Source organism: Salvelinus namaycush, chromosome 23, assembly GCF_016432855.1.
Source record: "Salvelinus namaycush isolate Seneca chromosome 23, SaNama_1.0, whole genome shotgun sequence".
NCBI classification, from domain to species: domain Eukaryota; kingdom Metazoa; phylum Chordata; class Actinopteri; order Salmoniformes; family Salmonidae; genus Salvelinus; species Salvelinus namaycush.
The window spans coordinates 6,350,095-6,372,974 of NC_052329.1; the positions used below are offsets into that span (position 1 = coordinate 6,350,095).

The 22,880-nt window shown below is 46.3% G+C and overlaps 1 protein-coding gene across 1 annotated transcript; it reads left to right on the forward strand.

The window, feature by feature from the left end:
* Positions 1-349: 349 nt before the first annotated feature.
* Positions 350-20,109, forward strand: LOC120018044 (protein phosphatase 1D-like). Its single transcript, XM_038961004.1, has 6 exons — positions 350-1,027; positions 12,196-12,424; positions 15,395-15,519; positions 16,939-17,120; positions 17,316-17,540; positions 17,976-20,109. Exons 1-6 carry the CDS (start codon positions 475-477, stop codon positions 18,405-18,407), a joined length of 1,746 nt encoding a protein of 581 aa, XP_038816932.1. The 5' UTR covers positions 350-474; the 3' UTR covers positions 18,408-20,109.
* The last annotated feature ends 2,771 nt before the right edge of the window (positions 20,110-22,880 follow it).

The window sequence follows — 22,880 nt, forward strand, 5'->3', positions numbered from 1 at the left end:
CGTGGGCACCTGCTTCTATAAACCAATGAGGAGATGACTTTCAGCGCGATCTGCGTCAGAAATAGGAACGACTTCTATTTTAGCCCTTGGCGTCGCAGTCGCTCGTTGCCTCGCGCAAGCAGTGTGGGTGCAATAATTGAATAACATGGATTTCTAAACTTATTTTGCGACGCGACGTGTCTGGTCTGGTCAGCATGTAGTCTACACCTGTTGTTTATGAAGCATGTGACAAATACATTTTGATTTACACATCCAGTAGGAGGCGCACTGGTGCATTTTTCCGGACATTACCCCCAGTTGATATAGCTCTGACGTCAATGCGTTCCTGAGCATGCCTACAAGGCTTGAAAATAAACAAAGACCGAAAGCGGGCGATTGATCATTAAGCTGCCATAAACTTAACTTAAAATACTTTTGAAGACATTTTTAGGTACTACAAACCCCCAGCATCTGAAGAAAGACGTCTCTACAGCCATGGAAAACGCATTGTTGATGCGAGTGAGTGTTTTTTCCGATCAGGGAGGCAGAAAATACATGGAGGATGTTACCGAGGTAGTAATGGAGCCTGAGCCGGGGGAAGACGAGCTGAACTCGGACGAACAAGATGAGACCAAAGGGAATAGCTCGACGGCCGACATTGTGCCGGAAAAGCCTGAAAACGAGCAGCAAGATCGGACTGCACTCAACGCACTGAACGATCCTCTATCTGCCTCTGCATCCACTACAGTTACATGGACACAAAATGTACAAAATGGGAACCAACGTTTTGCAGCTGCTGCACTGGCAGGATCGAAAGTGGAGAGTACTCCGGCTGCGACCAAGAGCGATAACCACCCCCAGCGCTCAGTGGCTTTCTTCGCGGTGTTTGATGGCCACGGAGGCCGCGAAGCAGCGCAATTCGCAAGGGACTATTTGTGGGAATTCATCAAGAAACAGCGGGGCTTTTGGTCCAAGGATGACGAGGAAGTGTGTGCAGCTATTCGGAAAGGTTTCGTTGCCTGCCACCATGCCATGTGGAAAAAGCTACGTAAGTTAAATAATCATCCATGCGTCTAGCTAGCTAACTTTGTACATTGGGATTTGTGTTTTTGTGTTTTCTAAATGCCTCTAGTGCATTTAACTAACAAGCCTCTAAACGTGCAAACGCTAAGAATGAAATGGCCACCACAGGCTGAATATGTGGTTTGGGTTCTCAGGCTTAGCTAGCAAAATAAACATACCACGGCTTGCCATCTGTCTGTAGAGCAAAGAAAGAGACATATCACGATTATTTTCTAAACCCCCAACCTATCAGGTCACACTCAAGCGGGCGAGGGGGGCTCCGTGAATTAGTGATGGGGGAGTTGAGCTCTTTTCACTGACTCGGATCTTTTCGACTCGTTAAGTCAAAAGAGCGAATCTATCGACTCATTTCGTTCGAGTAAGTAATGCCCTACCGGCGAACTGAAAACTCGAGAAAGAATCATGATTCTACAAGCCTCTCTTTCACATTTATTTAACTAGGCAAGTCAGTTAAGAACAAATAATGATATACAATGACGGTCTAGGGTTAACTGGGTTAACTGCCTTGTTCAGGGGCAGAACGACAGATTTCTACCTTGTCAGCTCGGGGATTCGATCTTGCAACCTTTCGGTTACTAGTCTTAACCACTAGGCTACCTGCCGCCCCACATGTCCTTCACCATAGGGGTTTTGCTTACTGGGGCTGTCATTTGTGATAGACTTGTACACGTGTGGTTTAAACAATGTACATGTGTTGATTTACTAGGCATACAAATAAGAATATTTCTTGATACATTTGAAACGAGCTCTAGTTGTGTCCGCAACCGAACTAGATTATGAACGACTCTTGAATGTATTGCTTGCCTTCGATGAGCACCGAGCTGCAGTGAGGGTGATGAGCACACACCCACTCCACTGAATAGCAGGCTAGTGATTGATTGCTTTGCTATCTGCAACGCTTGCAGATAGCCACTGATTCATTCCAAACCACTCATTGTTGAATTTGCGATTCCCAACTTGTTGTGTAATGTTTATGACCAATGGCCGATGAGCACCGATACATTTTATCTATAATTTCTCTTCATATGACAAGGATTAAAAAGCGCAGTAGATTGTCGACTTTTATTCATGATGATGACTGTTAGCTAAGATTTTGAAAGTATGATGTTGACGTGATCAGTCCAATCAAAGCTATTGTAGATATAACGTGATTTGACGTCATTTTATCTGTGATCAATGATCTTGAGCCTTCTTGGATGGGCACTTGTAATGTAACTCTATGGCAGCACCCAAGGGGCTTGAATTTTCAAGCTCTACTCTTAGATTTGGCAATTAGGTAGTGTCCCCATGAGTGACAGAACACTTAGCCAATCACAGGGCAACTAGAGAACATTACCAATCCCTACGCTCTGTATTTTCTGCTGGCTGCCCCACACCCACAGAAAGCACTGAGCTAGGCTGAAACACATGTATTTTGGCGCTGCCTTACTCAACAAAGCATAAAAGAGACCATGTTTGTATGGAGGCTTTATTAACTCCATTTAGTATTTTTTCCCCAATTTATTTACATTGTTTTTAAACTGATATGTGACATGTATTAATGCCAAAATAACATGCAAAACAGCTCTGCCCCACCTGCCCTGAATGCCGGGTGATGCTCATGTGCTCATGTGGGCATATGACAGTTGGTAGTCGGATCAGGTGTATGGAGCCGCTGGGTCGGAGGAGTCTGTGTTAATCCTACTATAAAATAACCTATCCCAGTCCTCTTTAATAAAGTGAACTACTTAGCTATATGGAATTGTTTTAAGAAGGTCATACCAAGGATAATTTTGCTATTTTATTTTGAATTTTAAGACCCCTTGAAGTATCTAACAATGTTTTGATTAACATTTTTATTTGTCCTTACTGCTATTAGCCAATAGAAACACATTGAATAACAGATTCACTACATGGAACAACGGATAGTCCTTACTGCTATTAGCCAATAGAAACACATTGAACAACAGATAGTCCTTACTGCTATTAGCCAATAGAAACACATTGAATAACAGATAGTCCTTACTGCTATTAGCCAATAGAAACACATTGAACAACAGATAGTCCTTACTGCTATTAGCCAATAGAAACACATTGAATAACAGATAGTCCTTACTGCTATTAGCCAATAGAAACACATTGAATAACAGATAGTCCTTACTGCTATTAGCCAATAGAAACACATTGAATAACAGATAGTCCTTACTGCTATTAGCCAATAGAAACACATTAAATAACAGATCGTCCTTACTGCTATTAGCCAATAGAAACACATTAAATAACAGATCGTCCTTACTGCTATTAGCCAATAGGAACACATTGAATAACAGATCGTCCCACCAAACAATATTTAAGGAAGTTTGTTTTGAAGTGTCTGTCATATCTGAGAGAGAGATAAGAAAGACCAGGAAACATTTTAATGAATTTTTTTAACATTTTTGTCACTAAACAGTCTCCGTATATACGTCCATTTATTTTTTTCAACTGGTACCGGAGGACCCAGAGCAAAACTACCGGCATGTACGTGTTCATGAGAGTCTCACCGTTACACCGAGGGGTCATATTACCTTTGTTTTATTATGCTATTTGGATTTCCCCTGGGGCCTGGACATCGACATTAGTTAAGAGCTAGAAATTATTTTGTACTTTTATGTTGTGATTCTCACTAAATATGTTGTTGTCTTCTCACACTATTCAAACCCCACAATCAATCAACAGTTTATAAAGCGCTCTTAGTCTATAGATGACATATTGCAAACAAATAATCTTGAACTAAAAACGGCACGTTCCCCCCCCCCCCCCCCCCCGCATACCTGCATGTCATCATCTTCGTCTCTTTTTTGTGGCACCAATGTGAGTGTTTATGGCTAGTGATGTAGTACGTTTTATACAGGAGCTCTGAGGAATACTTCGAAATCGTGAAGCAGATAATGCTGCGTTCAAAACAACCGAGAACTAAGAAAAATACGAGGTCAAATCGTGACGTCAGTGATCTTCAGGTCAGAAAGTTGGAGCTCTAGAAAGAGGCCCAAGTTCCCGAGTTGGAATTCTGAGTTGGATGATCGTTCAAATCGAATTTTCCCAGTTGGAGCTTTTTTCGATTAAAAAATTAATAAATCAGTTCCTGTTTGTTTTGAAAACACTGAAGTTGGAAATATTTATTTGATCACGTGCTTTTTCAAACTGTGTGTTGTAACATATGAGATCCCACTGATTTCGTCGTAGTTCCGGTGCTTTATTCGATTCCAAGCTGATTTAAAACACCGACCTCTACTGCACACCGTACTTACAAATATAGTTAGGATTTTTGTACTAGAAGTTTCTCTTGACGGTAGCTTAGCGTAGGGAACTTTGCACAAACATTCAGGGACATTAAATAATTTGTTTTATTTAGTATAAAGCTTCTGTCTTAAGAATCCATAAATAATAACATAGATTCTGTTTTTGAAAAATAGTCACCTTGAACGCATCAAAAGGGGAAGCATGATGTAAGATGTGAGCCTGGTGTTCCAACTGATTATAGACTACTGAAGCCAACGACCTACTGACTTTTAATGAAAACAGTGGAGGAAAAACGTCTTTCTGATAATCACACGTTGCTATTTATTGCTGACCAGCAGATGTCACTGCTGTACATTGCAAACAGATAGTGAAATAATGAACTGTTTTTTTTGGGGGGGGGGGGGGCACAGCTCTAAGCAGGCCAAACAAACTTCAAATGAACGAGTCACTCAGAAAAACGACTTTTGACTCCTTGAGTCAGTAAAAAGAGAAGTTTAAAAAAAACAAAAAAAACTAATGGTTCACGAACGGCACATCACTACCGCGAATGGGATTTTCCCCATAGTGCCTCTTCCTCTGTTTTGCTTTCGATACACATGACAACGGTTCAGCTGCGTGTTTGGAAAGAGTTGACGGCGGTTGTTTGACCTCGATGACATAACAAATCAGGTTTATTGCTGGACGAGGCAGGCCAGGCAGCATGTGAGATCTGATATCGTTGGTTGTGAAGGAGAGTCTGTATGAAGCAGCATATCCTATTGGATCTGGAAAGACCTAGCCCCCCCCCCCCCCCCCGCTGAGGTATAATGATTGTTCCCCCTTCTCTTACCATTTGATGAACAAGTCTCTTGGCTTATCAGCTGTGAGGGCAGTTGTATTTAGGGCGGTCATCAGCGATTCGCTCTGGTTCTTTCGACTGTCCTGTCAAGTCACTAGTACACAGTGGATCCAAACTGCAATCTAGTCCTGGGGAAACTCAAGGATGTGCGTTTTTCTTTGAGCCCAGTATTAACACATCAGATTCAACTAAATCAAGTCCTTGATTAGTTGAGTCATGTGTTTGTTAGTGCTGACCTGGAACAAACATGTGCAGCAACTATTTGTTATGCCAATGGATGTGTCACTAATGATACCCTATACCAGGGCTGCTCAACCCTGTTCCTGGAGAGATACCCTTCTGTAGGTTTTAACTCCAACCCTGTTCCTGGAGAGAGACCCTCCTGTAGGTTTTAACTCCAACCCTGTTCCTGGAGAGCTACCCTCCTGTAGGTTTTAACTCCAACCCTGTTCCTGGAGAGATACCCTCCTAGGTTTTAACTCCAACCCTGTTCCTAGAGAGAGACCCTCCTGTAGGTTTTAACTCCAACCCTGTTCCTGGAGAGAGACCCTCCTAGGTTTTAACTCCAACCCTGTTCCTGGAGAGAAACCCTCCTGTAGGATTTAACTCCAACCCTGTTCCTGGAGAGAGACCCTCCTGTAGGTTTTAACTCCAACCCTGTTCCTGGAGAGAGACCCTCCTGTAGGATTTAACTCCAACCCTGTTCCTGGAGAGAGACCCTCCTGTAGGATTTAACTCCAACCCTGTTCCTGGAGAGATACTCCTCCTGTAGGTTTTAACTCCAACCCTGTTCCTGGAGAGAGACCCTCCTGTAGGTTTTAACTCCAACCCTGTTCCTGGAGAGATACCCTCCTGTAGGTTTAAACTCCAACCCTGTTCCTGGAGAGAGACCCTCCTGTAGGTTTTAACTCCAACCCTGTTCCTGGAGAGCTACCCTCCTGTAGGTTTTAACTCCAACCCTGTTCCTGGAGAGAGACCCTCCTGTTGGTCCAACCCTGTTCCTGGAGAGAGACCCTCCTGTAGGTTTTAACTCCAACCCTGTTCCTGTTCCAATCCTGTTAAAACCTACAGGAGGGTCTCTCTCCAGGAACATGGTTGGAGTTAAAACCTACAGGAGGGTAGCTCTCCAGGAACAGGGTTGGAGTTAAAACCTACAGGAGGGTATCTCTCCAGGAACAGGGTTGGAGTTAAAACCTACAGGAGTGTAGCTCTCCAGGAACAGGGTTGGAGTTAAAACCTACAGGAGTGTAGCTCTCCAGGAACAGGGTTGGAGTTAAAACCTACAGGAGTGTAGCTCTCCAGGAACAGGGTTGGAGTTAAAACCTACAGGAGGGTCTCTCTCCAGGAACAGGGTTGGAGTTAAAACCTACAGGAGTGTAGCTCTCCAGTAACAGGGTTGGACAGCCATAATTCACTACTACTTGCACATGCCCAGACTTGTCACAGGTGTTGATAAAAGGTCTGTCTGGGTCTGTGTTTGTAATCTGGAGAAGCATCAGTCTCTCATCCTGACCCTGTCATGTGTTCCTCTGATCTCACTGGCCTGGTGTCGGGTCTGTGAAGATGGCAGACAAAGTTGTGTCTTTTTAGTTTAAAGGTCATGAACAGTCTATCATGTTTTTTTCATGTAATTTGATATTTGAAGGAAACCAGATCAAAGTTTGAAAAATGACTGTTGCTTCCACATTGAGGAAGTTTGATCATGAAGTTACTGGTCCCCTCCCCCCATGTCAAACACTAGGATTCATTATTAAGGGCACAAGGTGACATCACCTTAACTCTCATTTTAAATACACCAATGGTAACCGGATATTCTTTTACCTAATTGAAATAAGTACTGCCTTGTAACCAACATCGGAGAAGGGTTTGCAGAGGGGTGTGGTTTATAATAGCTAGATGGCTGCTTTACGGGTGCCAACATTTGACTGTAGGGTGTCGGCAAATATAATAAGAAGTTTACCCTATTCATCTATGGCAAAGATTGCTGGCTAGCTACGTCTTCATATGTGTCTGGTGTTAGCTACCTGCTGGCTAGCTAGGTCTTCATCTGTGTCTGGTGTTCGCTACTTGCTGGCTAGCTAGGTCTTCATCTGTGTCTGGTGTTCGCTACTTGCTGGCTAGCTAGGTCTTCATCTGTGTCTGGTGTTCGCTACTTGCTGGCTAGCTAGGTCTTCATCTGTGTCTGGTGTTCGCTACCTGCTGGCTAGCTAGGTCTTCATATGTGTCTGGTGTTAGCTACCTGCTGGCTAGCTAGGTCTTCATCTGTGTCTGGTGTTCGCTACTTGCTGGCTAGCTAGGTCTTCATCTGTGTCTGGTGTTCGCTACTTGCTGGCTAGCTAGGTCTTCATCTGTGTCTGGTGTTCGCTACTTGCTGGCTAGCTAGGTCTTCATCTGTGTCTGGTGTTCGCTACTTGCTGGCTAGCTAGGTCTTCATCTGTGTCTGGTGTTCGCTACTTGCTGGCTAGCTAGGTCTTCATCTGTGTCTGGTGTTCGCTACTTGCTGGCTAGATAGGTCTTCATCTGTGTCTGGTGTTCGCTACCTGCTGGCTAGCTAGGTCTTCATCTGTGTCTGGTGTTCGCTACCTGCTGGCTAGCTAGGTCTTCATCTGTGTCTGGTGTTCGCTACTTGCTGGCTAGCTAGGTCTTCATCTGTGTCTGGTGTTCGCTACTTGCTGGCTAGCTAGGTCTTCATCTGTGTCTGGTGTTCGCTACTTGCTGGCTAGCTAGGTCTTCATCTGTGTCTGGTGTTCGCTACCTGCTGGCTAGCTAGGTCTTCATCTGTGTCTGGTGTTCGCTACCTGCTGGCTAGATAGGTCTTCATCTGTGTCTGGTGTTAGCTACCTGCTGGCTAGCTAGGTCTTCATCTGTGTCTGGTGTTAGCTACCTGCTGGATAGCTAGGTCTTCATCTGTGTCTGGTGTTCGCTACCTGCTGGCTAGCTAGGTCTTCATCTGTGTCTGGTGTTCGCTACCTGCTGGCTAGCTAGGTCTTCATCTGTGTCTAGTGTTCGCTACCTGCTGGCTAGCTAGGTCTTCATCTGTGTCTGGTGTTCGCTACTTGCTGGCTAGCTAGGTCTTCATCTGTGTCTGGTGTTCGCTACTTGCTGGCTAACTAGGTCTTCATCTGTGTCTGGTGTTCGCTACTTGCTGGCTAGCTAGGTCTTCATCTGTGTCTGGTTAGCTAGTTGCTGGCTAGATAGGTCTTCATCTGTGTCTGGTGTTAGCTACCTGCTGGCTAGCTAGGTCTTCATCTGTGTCTGGTGTTAGCTACCTGCTGGCTAGCTAGGTCTTCATCTGTGTCTGGTGTTCGCTACCTGCTGGCTAGCTAGGTCTTCATCTGTGTCTGGTGTTCGCTACCTGCTGGCTAGCTAGGTCTTCATCTGTGTCTGGTGTTCGCTACTTGCTGGCTAGCTAGGTCTTCATCTGTGTCTGGTGTTAGCTACCTGCTGGCTAGCTAGGTCTTCATCTGTGTCTGGTGTTCGCTACCTGCTGGCTAGCTAGGTCTTCATCTGTGTCTGGTGTTCGCTACCTGCTGGCTAGCTAGGTCTTCATCTGTGTCTGGTGTTCGCTACCTGCTGGCTAGCTAGGTCTCCATCTGTGTCTGGTTAGCTAGTTGCTGGCTAGATAGGTCTTCATCTGTGTCTGGTGTTAGCTACCTGCTGGCTAGCTAGGTCTTCATCTGTGTCTGGTGTTAGCTACCTGCTGGCTAGCTAGGTCTTCATCTGTGTCTGGTGTTCGCTACCTGCTGGCTAGCTAGGTCTTCATCTGTGTCTGCTGTTCGCTACCTGCTGGCTAGCTAGGTCTTCATCTGTGTCTGGTGTTCGCTACTTGCTGGCTAGCTAGGTCTTCATCTGTGTCTGGTGTTCGCTACTTGCTGGCTAGCTAGGTCTTCATCTGTGTCTGGTGTTCGCTACTTGCTGGCTAGCTAGGTCTTCATCTGTGTCTGGTGTTCGCTACCTGCTGGCTAGCTAGGTCTTCATCTGTGTCTGGTGTTCGCTACCTGCTGGCTAGCTAGGTCTTCATCTGTGTCTGGTGTTCGCTACCTGCTGGCTAGCTAGGTCTCCATCTGTGTCTGGTTAGCTAGTTGCTGGCTAGATAGGTCTTCATCTGTGTCTGGTGTTCGCTACTTGCTGGCTAGCTAGGTCTTCATCTGTGTCTGGTGTTCGCTACTTGCTGGCTAGCTAGGTCTTCATCTGTGTCTGGTGTTCGCTACTTGCTGGCTAGCTAGGTCTTCATCTGTGTCTGGTGTTCGCTACCTGCTGGCTAGCTAGGTCTTCATCTGTGTCTGGTGTTCGCTACCTGCTGGCTAGCTAGGTCTCCATCTGTGTCTGGTTAGCTAGTTGCTGGCTAGATAGGTCTTCATCTGTGTCTGGTGTTCGCTACTTGCTGGCTAGCTAGGTCTTCATCTGTGTCTGGTGTTCGCTACTTGCTGGCTAGCTAGGTCTTCATCTGTGTCTGGTGTTCGCTACTTGCTGGCTAGCTAGGTCTTCATCTGTGTCTGGTGTTCGCTACTTGCTGGCTAGCTAGGTCTTCATCTGTGTCTGGTGTTCGCTACTTGCTGGCTAGATAGGTCTTCATCTGTGTCTGGTGTTCGCTACCTGCTGGCTAGCTAGGTCTTCATCTGTGTCTGGTGTTCGCTACCTGCTGGCTAGCTAGGTCTTCATCTGTGTCTGGTGTTCGCTACTTGCTGGCTAGCTAGGTCTTCATCTGTGTCTGGTGTTCGCTACTTGCTGGCTAGCTAGGTCTTCATCTGTGTCTGGTGTTCGCTACTTGCTGGCTAGCTAGGTCTTCATCTGTGTCTGGTGTTCGCTACCTGCTGGCTAGCTAGGTCTTCATCTGTGTCTGGTGTTCGCTACCTGCTGGCTAGATAGGTCTTCATCTGTGTCTGGTGTTAGCTACCTGCTGGCTAGCTAGGTCTTCATCTGTGTCTGGTGTTAGCTACCTGCTGGCTAGCTAGGTCTTCATCTGTGTCTGGTGTTCGCTACCTGCTGGCTAGCTAGGTCTTCATCTGTGTCTGGTGTTCGCTACCTGCTGGCTAGCTAGGTCTTCATCTGTGTCTGGTGTTCGCTACCTGCTGGCTAGCTAGGTCTTCATCTGTGTCTAGTGTTCGCTACCTGCTGGCTAGCTAGGTCTTCATCTGTGTCTGGTGTTCGCTACTTGCTGGCTAGCTAGGTCTTCATCTGTGTCTGGTGTTCGCTACTTGCTGGCTAGCTAGGTCTTCATCTGTGTCTGGTGTTCGCTACTTGCTGGCTAGCTAGGTCTTCATCTGTGTCTGGTGTTCGCTACTTGCTGGCTAGCTAGGTCTCCATCTGTGTCTGGTTAGCTAGTTGCTGGCTAGATAGGTCTTCATCTGTGTCTGGTGTTAGCTACCTGCTGGCTAGCTAGGTCTTCATCTGTGTCTGGTGTTCGCTACCTGCTGGCTAGCTAGGTCTTCATCTGTGTCTGGTGTTCGCTACCTGCTGGCTAGCTAGGTCTTCATCTGTGTCTGGTGTTCGCTACTTGCTGGCTAGCTAGGTCTTCATCTGTGTCTGGTGTTCGCTACTTGCTGGCTAGCTAGGTCTTCATCTGTGTCTGGTGTTCGCTACTTGCTGGCTAGCTAGGTCTTCATCTGTGTCTGGTGTTCGCTACCTGCTGGCTAGCTAGGTCTTCATCTGTGTCTGGTGTTCGCTACCTGCTGGCTAGCTAGGTCTTCATCTGTGTCTGGTGTTCGCTACCTGCTGGCTAGCTAGGTCTCCATCTGTGTCTGGTGTTCGCTACCTGCTGGCTAGCTAGGTCTTCATCTGTGTCTGGTGTTAGCTAGTTGCTGGCTAGATAGGTCTTCATCTGTGTCTGGTGTTAGCTAGTTGCTGGCTAGATAGGTCTTCATCTGTGTCTGGTGTTCGCTACCTGCTGGCTAGCTAGGTCTTCATCTGTGTCTGGTGTTCGCTACCTGCTGGCTAGCTAGGTCTTCATCTGTGTCTGGTGTTCGCTACCTGCTGGCTAGCTAGGTCTTCATCTGTGTCTGGTGTTCGCTACTTGCTGGCTAGCTAGGTCTTCATCTGTGTCTGGTGTTCGCTACCTGCTGGCTAGCTAGGTCTTCATCTGTGTCTGGTGTTCGCTACCTGCTGGCTAGCTAGGTCTTCATCTGTGTCTGGTGTTCGCTACCTGCTGGCTAGCTAGGTCTTCATCTGTGTCTGGTGTTTGCTACTTGCTGGCTAGCTAGGTCTTCAGCCAGCATGGAACAAAAGCAGGGGATTGGTCGTTCAAAACTCTGACGCTGTTGTCAAGTCAACATATCCGCCAGTGCTGCTGTGAACGTCATCACAAGAAACAAACGAAATATATTGTATATATCTGAAATTGCATCAATGATATAATAGAATGTAAAAAAAAATATTTAAAAAAAAATATTTATATATTTTTACATTTGACATTTTATTATATCATTGATGCAATTTCAATGTTTTGAGTTGCTTTGTGTATCACCAAATTTGCTTGAGATAAAATGACTGCAACACTATTCACTGCATCCAAGTTGCTTGAGATAAAATGACTACAACATTATTCACTGCATCCAAGTTGCTTGAGATAAAATGACTGCAACATTATTCACTGCATCCAAATTGCTTGCCGTAGGTGTTTCAGACAAGCTGTCAGTCAAGGCGACCGCATAAATATAAGCTCCTCGCGCCCACTCAGCCTGTCGTTTCAGAAAGTACTTTCCAGAATAACTGTTCGGGACCTTTTTAAAAGCGGAGGTTCTTCCTAAACTGTTGTTGTGTTCAGGGAACATGTTATTGCAGGCAGAGACCTCAGGTAAGAAGCTTTTGTCCGACTCTGAACGCTTCTTCTAAGGCTGGGCAGCTTCCAATATTTTAACATGTTCTCTCTCTCTTTTCCTCTCTCTCTCTCTCTCTCTCTCTCTCTCTCTCTCTCTCTCTCTCTCTCTCTCTCTCTCTCTCTCTGTCATTCTCTCTCTCTGTCTCTCTTTTTTCCTCTCTCTCTCCCTCCCTGTCTTTTCCTCTCTCTCTCTTTTCCTCCCTCCCTCTCTCTGCAGCCGAATGGCCCAAGACTTTCACAGGGTTACCCAGCACCTCAGGCACCACGGCCAGTGTAGTGGTCATCCGGGGGGACCGAATGTACGTGGCTCACGTAGGAGACTCTGCCATAGTGCTGGGGGTCCAGGATGACCCCACAGACCAGTTCATCAGGGCCGTGGAGGTTACACAGGACCACAAACCTGAGCTGCCTAAGGAGAGAGAACGCATCGAAGGGCTGGGGGGCAGGTAAGACTGACCAACACATACTACCCTACTAGGTTGTCTAGCCAGCCAACTCAACAACATAGAACTGACTGGGTTACTAGACTAGAGGGATGGACAGACTACTGTAGAACTGACTGGGTTACTAGACTAGAGGGATGGACAGACTACTGTAGAACTGACTGGGTTACTAGACTAGAGGGATGGACAGACTACTGTAGAACTGACTGGGTAACTAGACTAGAGGGATGGACAGACTACTGTAGAACTGACTGGGTAACTAGACTAGAGGGATGGACAGACTACTGTAGAACTGACTGGGTAACTAGACTAGAGGGATGGACAGACTACTGTAGAACTGACTGGGTAACTAGACTAGAGGGATGGACAGACTACTGTAGAACTGACTGGGTTACTAGACTAGAGGGATGGACAGACTACTGTAGAACTGACTGGGTAACTAGAGGGATGGACAGACTACTGTAGAACTGACTGGGTAACTAGACTAGAGGGATGGACAGACTACTGTAGAACTGACTGGGTAACTAGACTAGAGGGATGGACAGACTACTGTAGAACTGACTGGGTTACTAGACTAGAGGGATGGACAGACTACTGTAGAACTGACTGGGTTACTAGACTAGAGGGATGGACAGACTACTGTAGAACTGACTGGGTTACTAGACTAGAGGGATGGACAGACTACTGTAGAACTGACTGTTACTAGACTAGAGGGATGGACAGACTACTGTAGAACTGACTGGGTAACTAGACTAGAGGGGTGGACAGACTACTGTAGAACTGACTGGGTAACTAGACTAGAGGGATGGACAGACTACTGTAGAACTGACTGGGTAACTAGACTAGAGGGATGGACAGACTACTGTAGAACTGACTGGGTTACTAGACTAGAGGGATGGACAGACTACTGTAGAACTGACTGTTACTAGACTAGAGGGATGGACAGACTACTGTAGAACTGACTGGGTAACTAGACTAGAGGGGTGGACAGACTACTGTAGAACTGACTGGGTAACTAGACTAGAGGGATGGACAGACTACTGTAGAACTGACTGGGTTACTAGACTAGAGGGGTGGACAGACTACTGTAGAACTGACTGGGTTACTAGACTAGAGGGATGGACAGACTACTGTAGAACTGACTGGGTTACTAGACTAGAGGGATGGACAGACTACTGTAGAACTGACTGGGTAACTAGACTAGAGGGATGGACAGACTACTGTAGAACTGACTGGGTAACTAGACTAGAGGGATGGACAGACTACTGTAGAACTGACTGGGTAACTAGACTAGAGGGATGGACAGACTACTGTAGAACTGACTGGGTAACTAGACTAGAGGGATGGACAGACTACTGTAGAACTGACTGGGTAACTAGACTAGAGGGATGGACAGACTACTGTAGAACTGACTGGGTAACTAGACTAGAGGGATGGACAGACTACTGTAGAACTGACTGGGTTACTAGACTAGAGGGATGGACAGACTACTGTAGAACTGACTGGGTAACTAGACTAGAGGGGTGGACAGACTACTGTAGAACTGACTGGGTAACTAGACTAGAGGGATGGACAGACTACTGTAGAACTGACTGGGTAACTAGACTAGAGGGATGGACAGACTACTGTAGAACTGACTGGGTAACTAGACTAGAGGGATGGACAGACTACTGTAGAACTGACTGGGTAACTAGACTAGAGGGATGGACAGACTACTGTAGAACTGACTGGGTAACTAGACTAGAGGGATGGACAGACTACTGTAGAACTGACTGGGTTACTAGACTAGAGGGATGGACAGACTACTGTAGAACTGACTGGGTAACTAGACTAGAGGGGTGGACAGACTACTGTAGAACTGACTGTTACTAGACTAGAGGGGTGGACAGACTACTGTAGAACTGACTGGGTAACTAGACTAGAGGGATGGACAGACTACTGTAGAACTGACTGGGTAACTAGACTAGAGGGATGGACAGACTACTGTAGAACTGACTGGGTTACTAGACTAGAGGGATGGACAGGTGCGCTATTAAGGTAATAAGATGCCTTTTACCTTACTAAATTTACGGCTAAACCATAACTAGTACATCATAACTACCTTACTAAATGCCTATGATAACTGTCCTGTCTGTCTCTCTCCCTCATGTCCTGTCTGTCTCTCTCCCTCCTATCTCCAGTGTGATAACTGTCCTGTCTGTCTCCCTCCTATCTCCAGTGTGATAACTGTCCTGTCTCTCTCTCTCTCCTATCTCCAGTGTGATAACTGTCCTGTCTGTCGCTCTCTCTCCTATCTCCAGTGTGATAACTGTCCTGTCTGTCTCTCTCGCTCCTATCTCCAGTGTGATAACTGTCCTGTCTGTCTCTCTCTCTCTCTCCTATCTCCAGTGTGATAACTGTCCTGTCTCTCTCTCTCTCTCCTATCTCCAGTGTGATAACTGTCCTGTCTGTCTCTCTCTCTCTCTCTCCTATCTCCAGTGTGATAACTGTCCTGTCTGTCTCTCGCTCTCTCTCTCCTATCTCCAGTGTGATAACTGTCCTGTCTGTCTCTCTCTGTCTCTCTCTCCTATCTCCAGTGTGATAACTGTCCTGTCTGTCGCTCTCTCTCCTATCTCCAGTGTGATAACTGTCCTGTCTCTCTCTCCCTCCTATCTCCAGTGTGATAACTGTCCTGTCTGTCTCTCTCTCTCTCTCCTATCTCCAGTGTGATAACTGTCCTGTCTGTCTCTCTCTCTCTCTCTCTCTCCTATCTCCAGTGTGATAACTGTCCTGTCTGTCTCTCTCTGTCTCTCTCTCCTATCTCCAGTGTGATAACTGTCCTGTCTGTCTCTCTCTCCTATCTCCAGTGTGATAACTGTCCTGTCTGTCTCTCTCTCTCCTATCTCCAGTGTGATAACTGTCCTGTCCTGTCTCTGTCTCTCCCTCCTATCTCCAGTGTGATAACTGTCCTGTCTCTCTCTCTCCTATCTCCAGTGTGATAAAGAAGTCTGGTGTGAACCGGGTGGTGTGGAAGAGACCCAGGCTGACTCATAACGGGCCCGTCCGGAGGAGCACTGTCATCGACCAGATACCGTTCCTGGCTGTGGCCAGAGCTCTAGGTACGTTGTTGTGGTTGTCGCAAAGTTTCCGTAAGTTCCACAAATGTTTTTCTATGATATGTAAATAGTTTATGATGAGTGAATTCCATCATGTAGTTATTTTGTTAAATACTTCTCCCTATTAGCTGAAATCAGATTTTTTTTTCAAAGCCTTCGAGCTGTTCGGTCTGATCATGGGATTATGTTGTGCAGATGTTTCATATTGTGAGAGACTTGCTAGCAAACTAAATAAATACCCCACTGGGCACAGACGTCAATTCAACGTTGGTTCAACCAGTGTGTGGCCAGTGGGACTGCACTCTGACCCCACGACTTTTTCTGCAGCTGCTGTTGGTAAGTAATGTTGGGTAGTAGTGTCGGCGAGGAGTAGTGTCGGCGAGGAGTAGTGTCGGCGAGGGGTAGTGTCGGCGAGGGGTAGTGTCGGCGAGGGGTAGTGTCGGCGAGGAGTAGTGTCGGCGAGGAGTAGTGTCGGCGGGTAGTAGTGTCGGCGGGTAGTAGTGTCGGCGGGTAGTAGTGTCGGCGGGTAGTAGTGTCGGCGGGGAGTAGTGTCGGCGGGGAGTAGTGTCGGCGGGGAGTAGTGTCGGCGGGGAGTAGTGTCGGCGGGGAGTAGTGTCGGCGGGGAGTAGTGTCGGCGGGGAGTAGTGCAGCGAGACGGGCAATGAGGCAGTTGGGAGCAACAAGACTGGCAATGAGGCAGTTGGGAGCAACAAGACTGGCAATGAGGCAGTTGGGAGCAACAAGACTGGCAATGAGGCAGTTGGGAGCAGCAAGACGGGCAGTTGGGAGCAGCAAGACGGGCAATGAGGCAGTTGGGAACAACAAGACGGGCAATGAGGCAGTTGGGAGCAGCAAGACGGGCAGTTGGGAACAGCAAGACTGGCAATGAGGCAGTTGGGAACAGCAAGACTGGCAATGAGGCAGTTGGGAACAGCAAGACGGGCAATGAGGCAGTTGGGAACAACAAGACGGGCAATGAGGCAGTTGGGAACAACAAGACGGGCAATGAGGCAGTTTGGAACAACAAGACGGGCAATGAGGCAGTTTGGAACAACAAGACGGGCAATGAGGCAGTTTGGAACAGCAAGACGGGCAATGAGGCAGTTGGGAACAGCAAGACGGGCAATGAGGCAGTTGGGAACAGCAAGACGGGCAATGAGGCAGTTGGGAACAGCAAGACGGGCAATGAGGCAGTTGGGAACAGCAAGACGGGCAATGAGGCAGTTGGGAACAGCAAGACGGGCAATGAGGCAGTTGGGCGTTCCCTTTTTTTATGCATGTCATCTTGTTTTTTGTCCAGTTACTGTAAAATATTGTGGATGTGTGTAAAACCCTCATCTTCACTTCTCCTTTACCTTGTTATCCAGTGTTCCCTTGTGAGATAAATAACCTTTTTTATTGAAACATCTTCTGTCCCTATAGGGGACCTGTGGAGCTATGACTTCTACAGCGGAGAGTTTGTAGTGTCCCCGGAGCCAGACACCTGTGTTCTGACCCTTGACCCCAATAAACACCGTTACATCATCCTGGGTAGTGACGGGCTGTGGAACATGGTGCCCCCCCAGGACGCCGTCTCCATGTGCCAGGACAACGATGAGGCCATGGTGAGTTGTGATGTTCAGTAGGGCACACCGTAGCAAATATGTTTTAGTGTTTCTTATTGGTTTAGGTGGCACCTCCCATGATTCACTCTGTTTTGGAACTTTATTTTCCCTCCCTACTGATCCCGGCTCATGGCTTTTCTAACTGGGCCACCGAGGCTTGTGTTCAGATAACTACTGTAAATACCTCTCTCCTAGGCGCCGTGCGGGGTGTCCAGCGCTCGCCAGCTGGTGAGCCACGCCCTCCTGCGGTGGCGCCAGAGGATGCTGCGTGCGGACAACACGTCGGCCATCGTGATCGCCCTGCAGGAGCCGGGTGTCCCTCAGGAACCCCTCCACCATGAGGAGGTGCTGCTGAACCTGGCCGAGGGACAACACTGTGGCCCTGCATCGGACTCCCGCTCCAACACACCACTCATCAAGGTACAGAGCAGAGGGACTTGTAAGGGCTGTATCCCAAATGGCATTCTATTCCCTATATAGTGCACTGCTTTTGACCAGAGTCCTATGGGGGAAAATAGGGTGCAATCTGGGACACATGCTAAATCATAATTACTACTTTATTACTACTGTATTAAATGTATTTATCTGTCTCTCTCTGTGTCTCTCTGTGTCTCTCTCTCTCGGTCTGTTTCTCTCTCTCTCTCTGTCGATCTCTCTCTCTCTCTGTCGATCTCTCTCTCTCTCTCTCTCTCTCTCTCTCTCTCTCTCTCTCTCTCTCTCTCTCTCTCTCTGTCTCTGTCTCTGTCTCTCGGTCTGTCTCTGTCTCTCTCTCTCTCGGTCTGTCTCTGTTTCTCTCTCTCTCTTTCTCTCTGTCTCTGTCTCTCTCTGTCAATCTCCCTGTCTCTCTCTCTCTAGGTTCCAGACATGGACATGTCGTCTGCTGTGTGTGAGCTCCTCCCGACCCTGGAGAGACGAAACGGCCTATCAGGGAGCAGCCTGTACGCCTTGGCCCTATCAGATCCCTTCGGCCCGCCCCTCTCTGACTCGGATGACGACTCCCGCACCAGGTTTCCCTTGATGACCGACAGCCCCGCCCCGGGGGAGAAGCTTAGTGATGTCAATGCCAGGACGCCCGGCGGCAAACGGACGCTGGCTGAGACGTCGCCCAACCCCGTCCCGTCCGCCAAGAGGAGCCGGAGGAAGAATGGCGAGACAACACCGGTGGGAGCGGCGGCGGGGGTGGCGGGGGCAAAAGACGGTGGAGGAAAGGACCAGAAACAGTCTGCGACTCCGCCCCCTGCGCTACTCCAACAGCAACACGGCAAGACCACCGTGTGTGTGTGCTGAGAGACACACACACATTCTCTCTCTCTCACACACACACACACACACACACACACACACACACACACACACACACACACACACACACACACACACACACTCTGCAGACGGATGGACCCTCCTCACCATACATACAAACAGGGATACAAGACAGACAGTAACATTCTGCTGCTTCGCCGAACTTTTTACAAATGACTGAGAGACCGGTCGCTCCCGACAGAGAGACCGGTCGCTCCCGACAGAGAGACCGGTCGCTCCCGACAGAGAGACCGGTCGCTCCCGACAGAGAGACCGGTCGCTCCCGACAGAGAGACCGGTCGCTCCCGACAGAGAGACCGGTCGCTCCCGACAGAGAGACCGGTCGCTCCCGACAGAGAGACCGGTCGCTCCCGACAGAGAGACCGGTCGCTCCCGACAGAGAGACCGGTCGCTCCCGACAGAGAGACCGGTCGCTCCCGACAGAGAGACCGGTCGCTCCCGACAGAGAGACCGGTCGCTCCCGACAGAGAGACCGGTCACTTTCAGTGAGGTCACTACAATGAGGTCATCATACCATTTGTCCATGTCAGTCCAGTGTGGGCATTTAGTTCACTTGTCTCTGTTATCTTTTGTCTTACTCTGTTCCCCCGGATGGTGGAGAATGATTTTTAAGTGGTGGTCTGTCATTTTAAATAATTTTTTAACACCTGTAAGTAACTCTGTGATGCAAACGAAGGGTAACATTTTCTGGCTGCAAAACGGCTCTTGCAACACGTACAAAGTGTTGGGGTCCAAAACATTTGGGGTCCAGGAGCATTTCCAAACAGAGATTGGACTTCCACGTCTGGTGATTGCATCACATGAAACACATTTCCCCAGTCTTTAAGTCCACATAAAGTTACAGGATACTGTATCTCTCTCACTTTGATGTGAAGGATTGATTTTGTTCAGTGCTGTTTTGTGGACAGAAAATCATCCCAAAGTATGAATTTATCCAATCTGTAAATATAATCTTGACGTGGGTTCATTGATAAGTACATGTGTTACTTACTTTAAGTAAAGCAATATATTTTTTATACATTGTTTTATTTTACTATTGTAGAAGCTATAGAAGAGAATAGCCTACCATTTTGGATTAGTTTCCACCATCTCCTAAATTCACCCTTTGACCTAGTTATCTCTATTCTCTTGATATTTGTCATCATCTTGATATTCTCTCACAGCATTCAATCCCTCTATCCTTCATGACTTACTATTCTGATCCTGGTTTTTACATGTCATTTAAATGTGTTGTGTTTTCTATTGTGTGGTTTTTTTAACTGACATTTTAATGAGATCAATTGAACATTCATCCCAAACTGAAGGTGCTGTTACGTTAAACCAGTAACCGAAATGAACTTTACTGAACAAAAATATAAACGCAACATGCAACAATTTCAAAGATTTTACTGAGTTACTGTTTTATATGAGGAAATCAGTCCATTGACATAAATAAATTAGGCCCTTATCTATGGATTACATATGACTGGGAATACAGATATGCATCTGGTTACAGATACCTTAAAATAAAATGGGCCTCCGGATCTCGTCACTGTATTTCTGTGCATTCAAATCGCCATCGATTAAATTGCAATGGTTCGTTGTCCGTAGCTTATGCCTGCCCAATACCATAACCCCACTGGCACCATGGGGCACTCTGTTCACAACGTTGATATCTGAAAACCGCTCTGGGTTCGATCCCAGGCTGTCACAACTGGCTGTGACCAGAGTCCCATAGGGAAGCTCACAATTGGCCCAGCGTCGTCCGGTTTGGGGGAGAGTTTGGGGGGGGGGGGGGGGGGGGGGGCTTTACTCCTTTACTTGGCTCATCGCGTTCTAGCGACACCTTGTGGCAGGCCGGGTGCCTGCAGGCTGACCTCGGTCGTCAGTTGAACTATGTTTCCTCCGACACATTGGTGCGGCTGGCTTCCGGGTTAAAATTTTAAGCCGGGAAGGTGTTAAGAAGAGCGGTTTGGCGGGTGATGTTTCAGAGGACGCATGACTCGACCTTTCACCTCTCCTAAACCCATTGGGGGAGTTGCAGCGATGAGACAAGATTGAAATTGGGGAGGAAAAGGGGGGTAAAAATACAACCTCAAAAAAATCTAATAATAAAAGAACCGCTCGCCCACACGACGCCTTACACCGTGGTCTGAGGCCAGTTGGACGTATAGTGTCAAATGATCTAAAACGATGATGCAACAGCTTTGGTGGATATTCCTGCAGTCACCATGCCAACTGCACTCTCCCTCAACTTGAGACATCTGTTGTATTGTGTTGTTGTGACAAAACTGCAAATTTTTTAGAGTGGTATTTTTTTATTGTCCCCCAGCACAATCAACTTCTTGATATGCCACACCTGTCAGGTGGATGGATTATCTTGGCAAAGGAGAAATGCTTCATAACAGGAATATAAACAAATTTGTACACAACATTTGAGAGAAACCGTTTTTTTTTTGTGAGTATGGAACATTTCTGGGATATTTTATTTCAGCTCATGAATTATTGGACCAACACTTTACATGTTGCGTTTTAATATTTTTGTTCAATGTAATAATGAATTAATAGTTGATGAAGGTGAACTGTGTAATATAGTCAGTCAGGATGTTGTTGTTCCCACTGTCCGATGAGATCAGACACCTTGTGGACATTACCTGTAATTGCAATTATTTGCCTATTTATTTCCCTTTTGCTGCATTTACCCCCAACAACAATACCTGCGTCCCAAATGCAGACAATTAACTGTGTAGGCCTGCGTTTCCAAAACTAGTAGGGTCTCCTGATTTGAAAAATGAGGTTACGAGAGAAAATAAAATCGTGTTTGGTTCATAGAACCAGGGTTACGTCAGATATGGTTGTAATAAACAGAGGCGTTTCTGTTTTCGTCCTACAGTGCTGCTCTATCTTATGGACCGTTTAAGCTACAAAATATTATGACCCCGTCACTGAAAGATATGACTCTCAGGAATATGTCTTCTGTTTCCCTCTGCAATGTCCACAAGCCTCATTAGAACAGAGTGGACAAGACCAGCCACTAAATCAGACTTGGGGCATCAATGGGGCATCAATGAGGATGTTGTGTTCTACACAGAAGAACATACAACATGATTGGCTAATGATCTTCTGAACTTCCCACAATACCTTTTTCTAAAGCATTTCAGTCACTTCAAACCATACTTTGTTCAGATTGACAGTATTTCAGACTGATTTGTACTAGACTGTCATGGCCCAAAAAAACAAAAATGATTTCTATGAGTTCTGATGCAGTGGTCTTATAAGAGGAAGTGGTCGTGGGGAAACTAGCTAGATGTCAAAACACTGAGTGTACAAAACATGAAGAACACTTTCCTCATTTTGAGTTGCACTGGTCAGTCTATGTCATGGAAACAAGCAGGCGTTGATAATGGTCTGTACACTCTGTGTTGTTTTTTCGTTTAGAGGGGTTTGAATTCAGGAAGAGTACTTGGTTGGTGGGAGGGGGGGATCATAAGCTAAAAACTTTAATTTTATTCTCATGTTGATTGACTTTGAATCTGACCGGTAGGCTACTTATGACTTGTTGACATCTTTTGAAATGATATGAATGTTCTATTTGAAAAGCATTCAGACGCTTCGTCTTCAGTTACCTAAACGGATATTACTTTCCTGTATGGATGATGTGATTTTAAGTTCAAGCATTGTTTCATTATTTCACCTGTTTGTCCTCATTTTAGCTGCTGTTGTGATTTTTTTTTTTACAGTGCATCAGACTTTTTAGCAGTGCTAGTGTTTTTAGAAAGGTCTGCCGACTGCCACATTTGCTTGACGAACAGTTCTCGTTAAATTATTCATTATCTTTAGTCATACAGTATGTAGTTTTTGTTTTTCTAGACCAAAGTGCAATTTTTATGACATTTTGTAACATTTTTGTTTGTTGTATTTCCTAGTAGGCCAATATTAGTTATATATATCCTTTTTTTTAAATGTTTTAACTGGATTGAGAAGAAAAAACGGTGAAGTGATACTGGTGTCTGTTACTTTGTTGGGGATTGTTTTGTGCATAATGTTTTTATTGACATTATTTTGGTGGTGTCCCAAATTACACCCTATTCCAGATGTAATGCACTACTTTTTGACCGGAACCCTGGTCAAAAGTACTGCCATATATATATATTTTGAGATGTGTCCTTTGTTTTTCCAGGTGAAGTGAGTCATTTTACAGGTTCATTCTGTTATGCCACCCTGTTCCGCTTGGCACTGACAGCAACTAGTGCATGTGTACAGTGTTCATGTGGAAAATTTGAATTGAAAATATGTGAAATAAAAATGTTTTCTGAGTGGTGTCTTCTTGACTTATTGGGGGGTTGCAACGTACACAATGTACAGTAGATCAAGTGGATGCTGTGATTCATATTTCCTCAATCTCCAGCTTTTATACATATCAACAACTACTGTATACTATTGTTTCTCTTTAATTAG

What these genes read in the sequence shown, in the direction of transcription:
- LOC120018044 (XM_038961004.1), top strand. Translation starts at nt 475, where the DNA reads ATGGAAAACGCATTGTTGATGCGAGTGAGTGTTTTTTCCGATCAGGGA. An exon ending in AGGACAACGATGAGGCCATG is followed by an intron (nt 17,121 to 17,315) that starts GTGAGTTGTGAT and finishes CCTCTCTCCTAG; the next exon opens with GCGCCGTGCGGGGTGTCCAG. An exon ending in CCAACACACCACTCATCAAG is followed by an intron (nt 17,541 to 17,975) that starts GTACAGAGCAGA and finishes CTCTCTCTCTAG; the next exon opens with GTTCCAGACATGGACATGTC.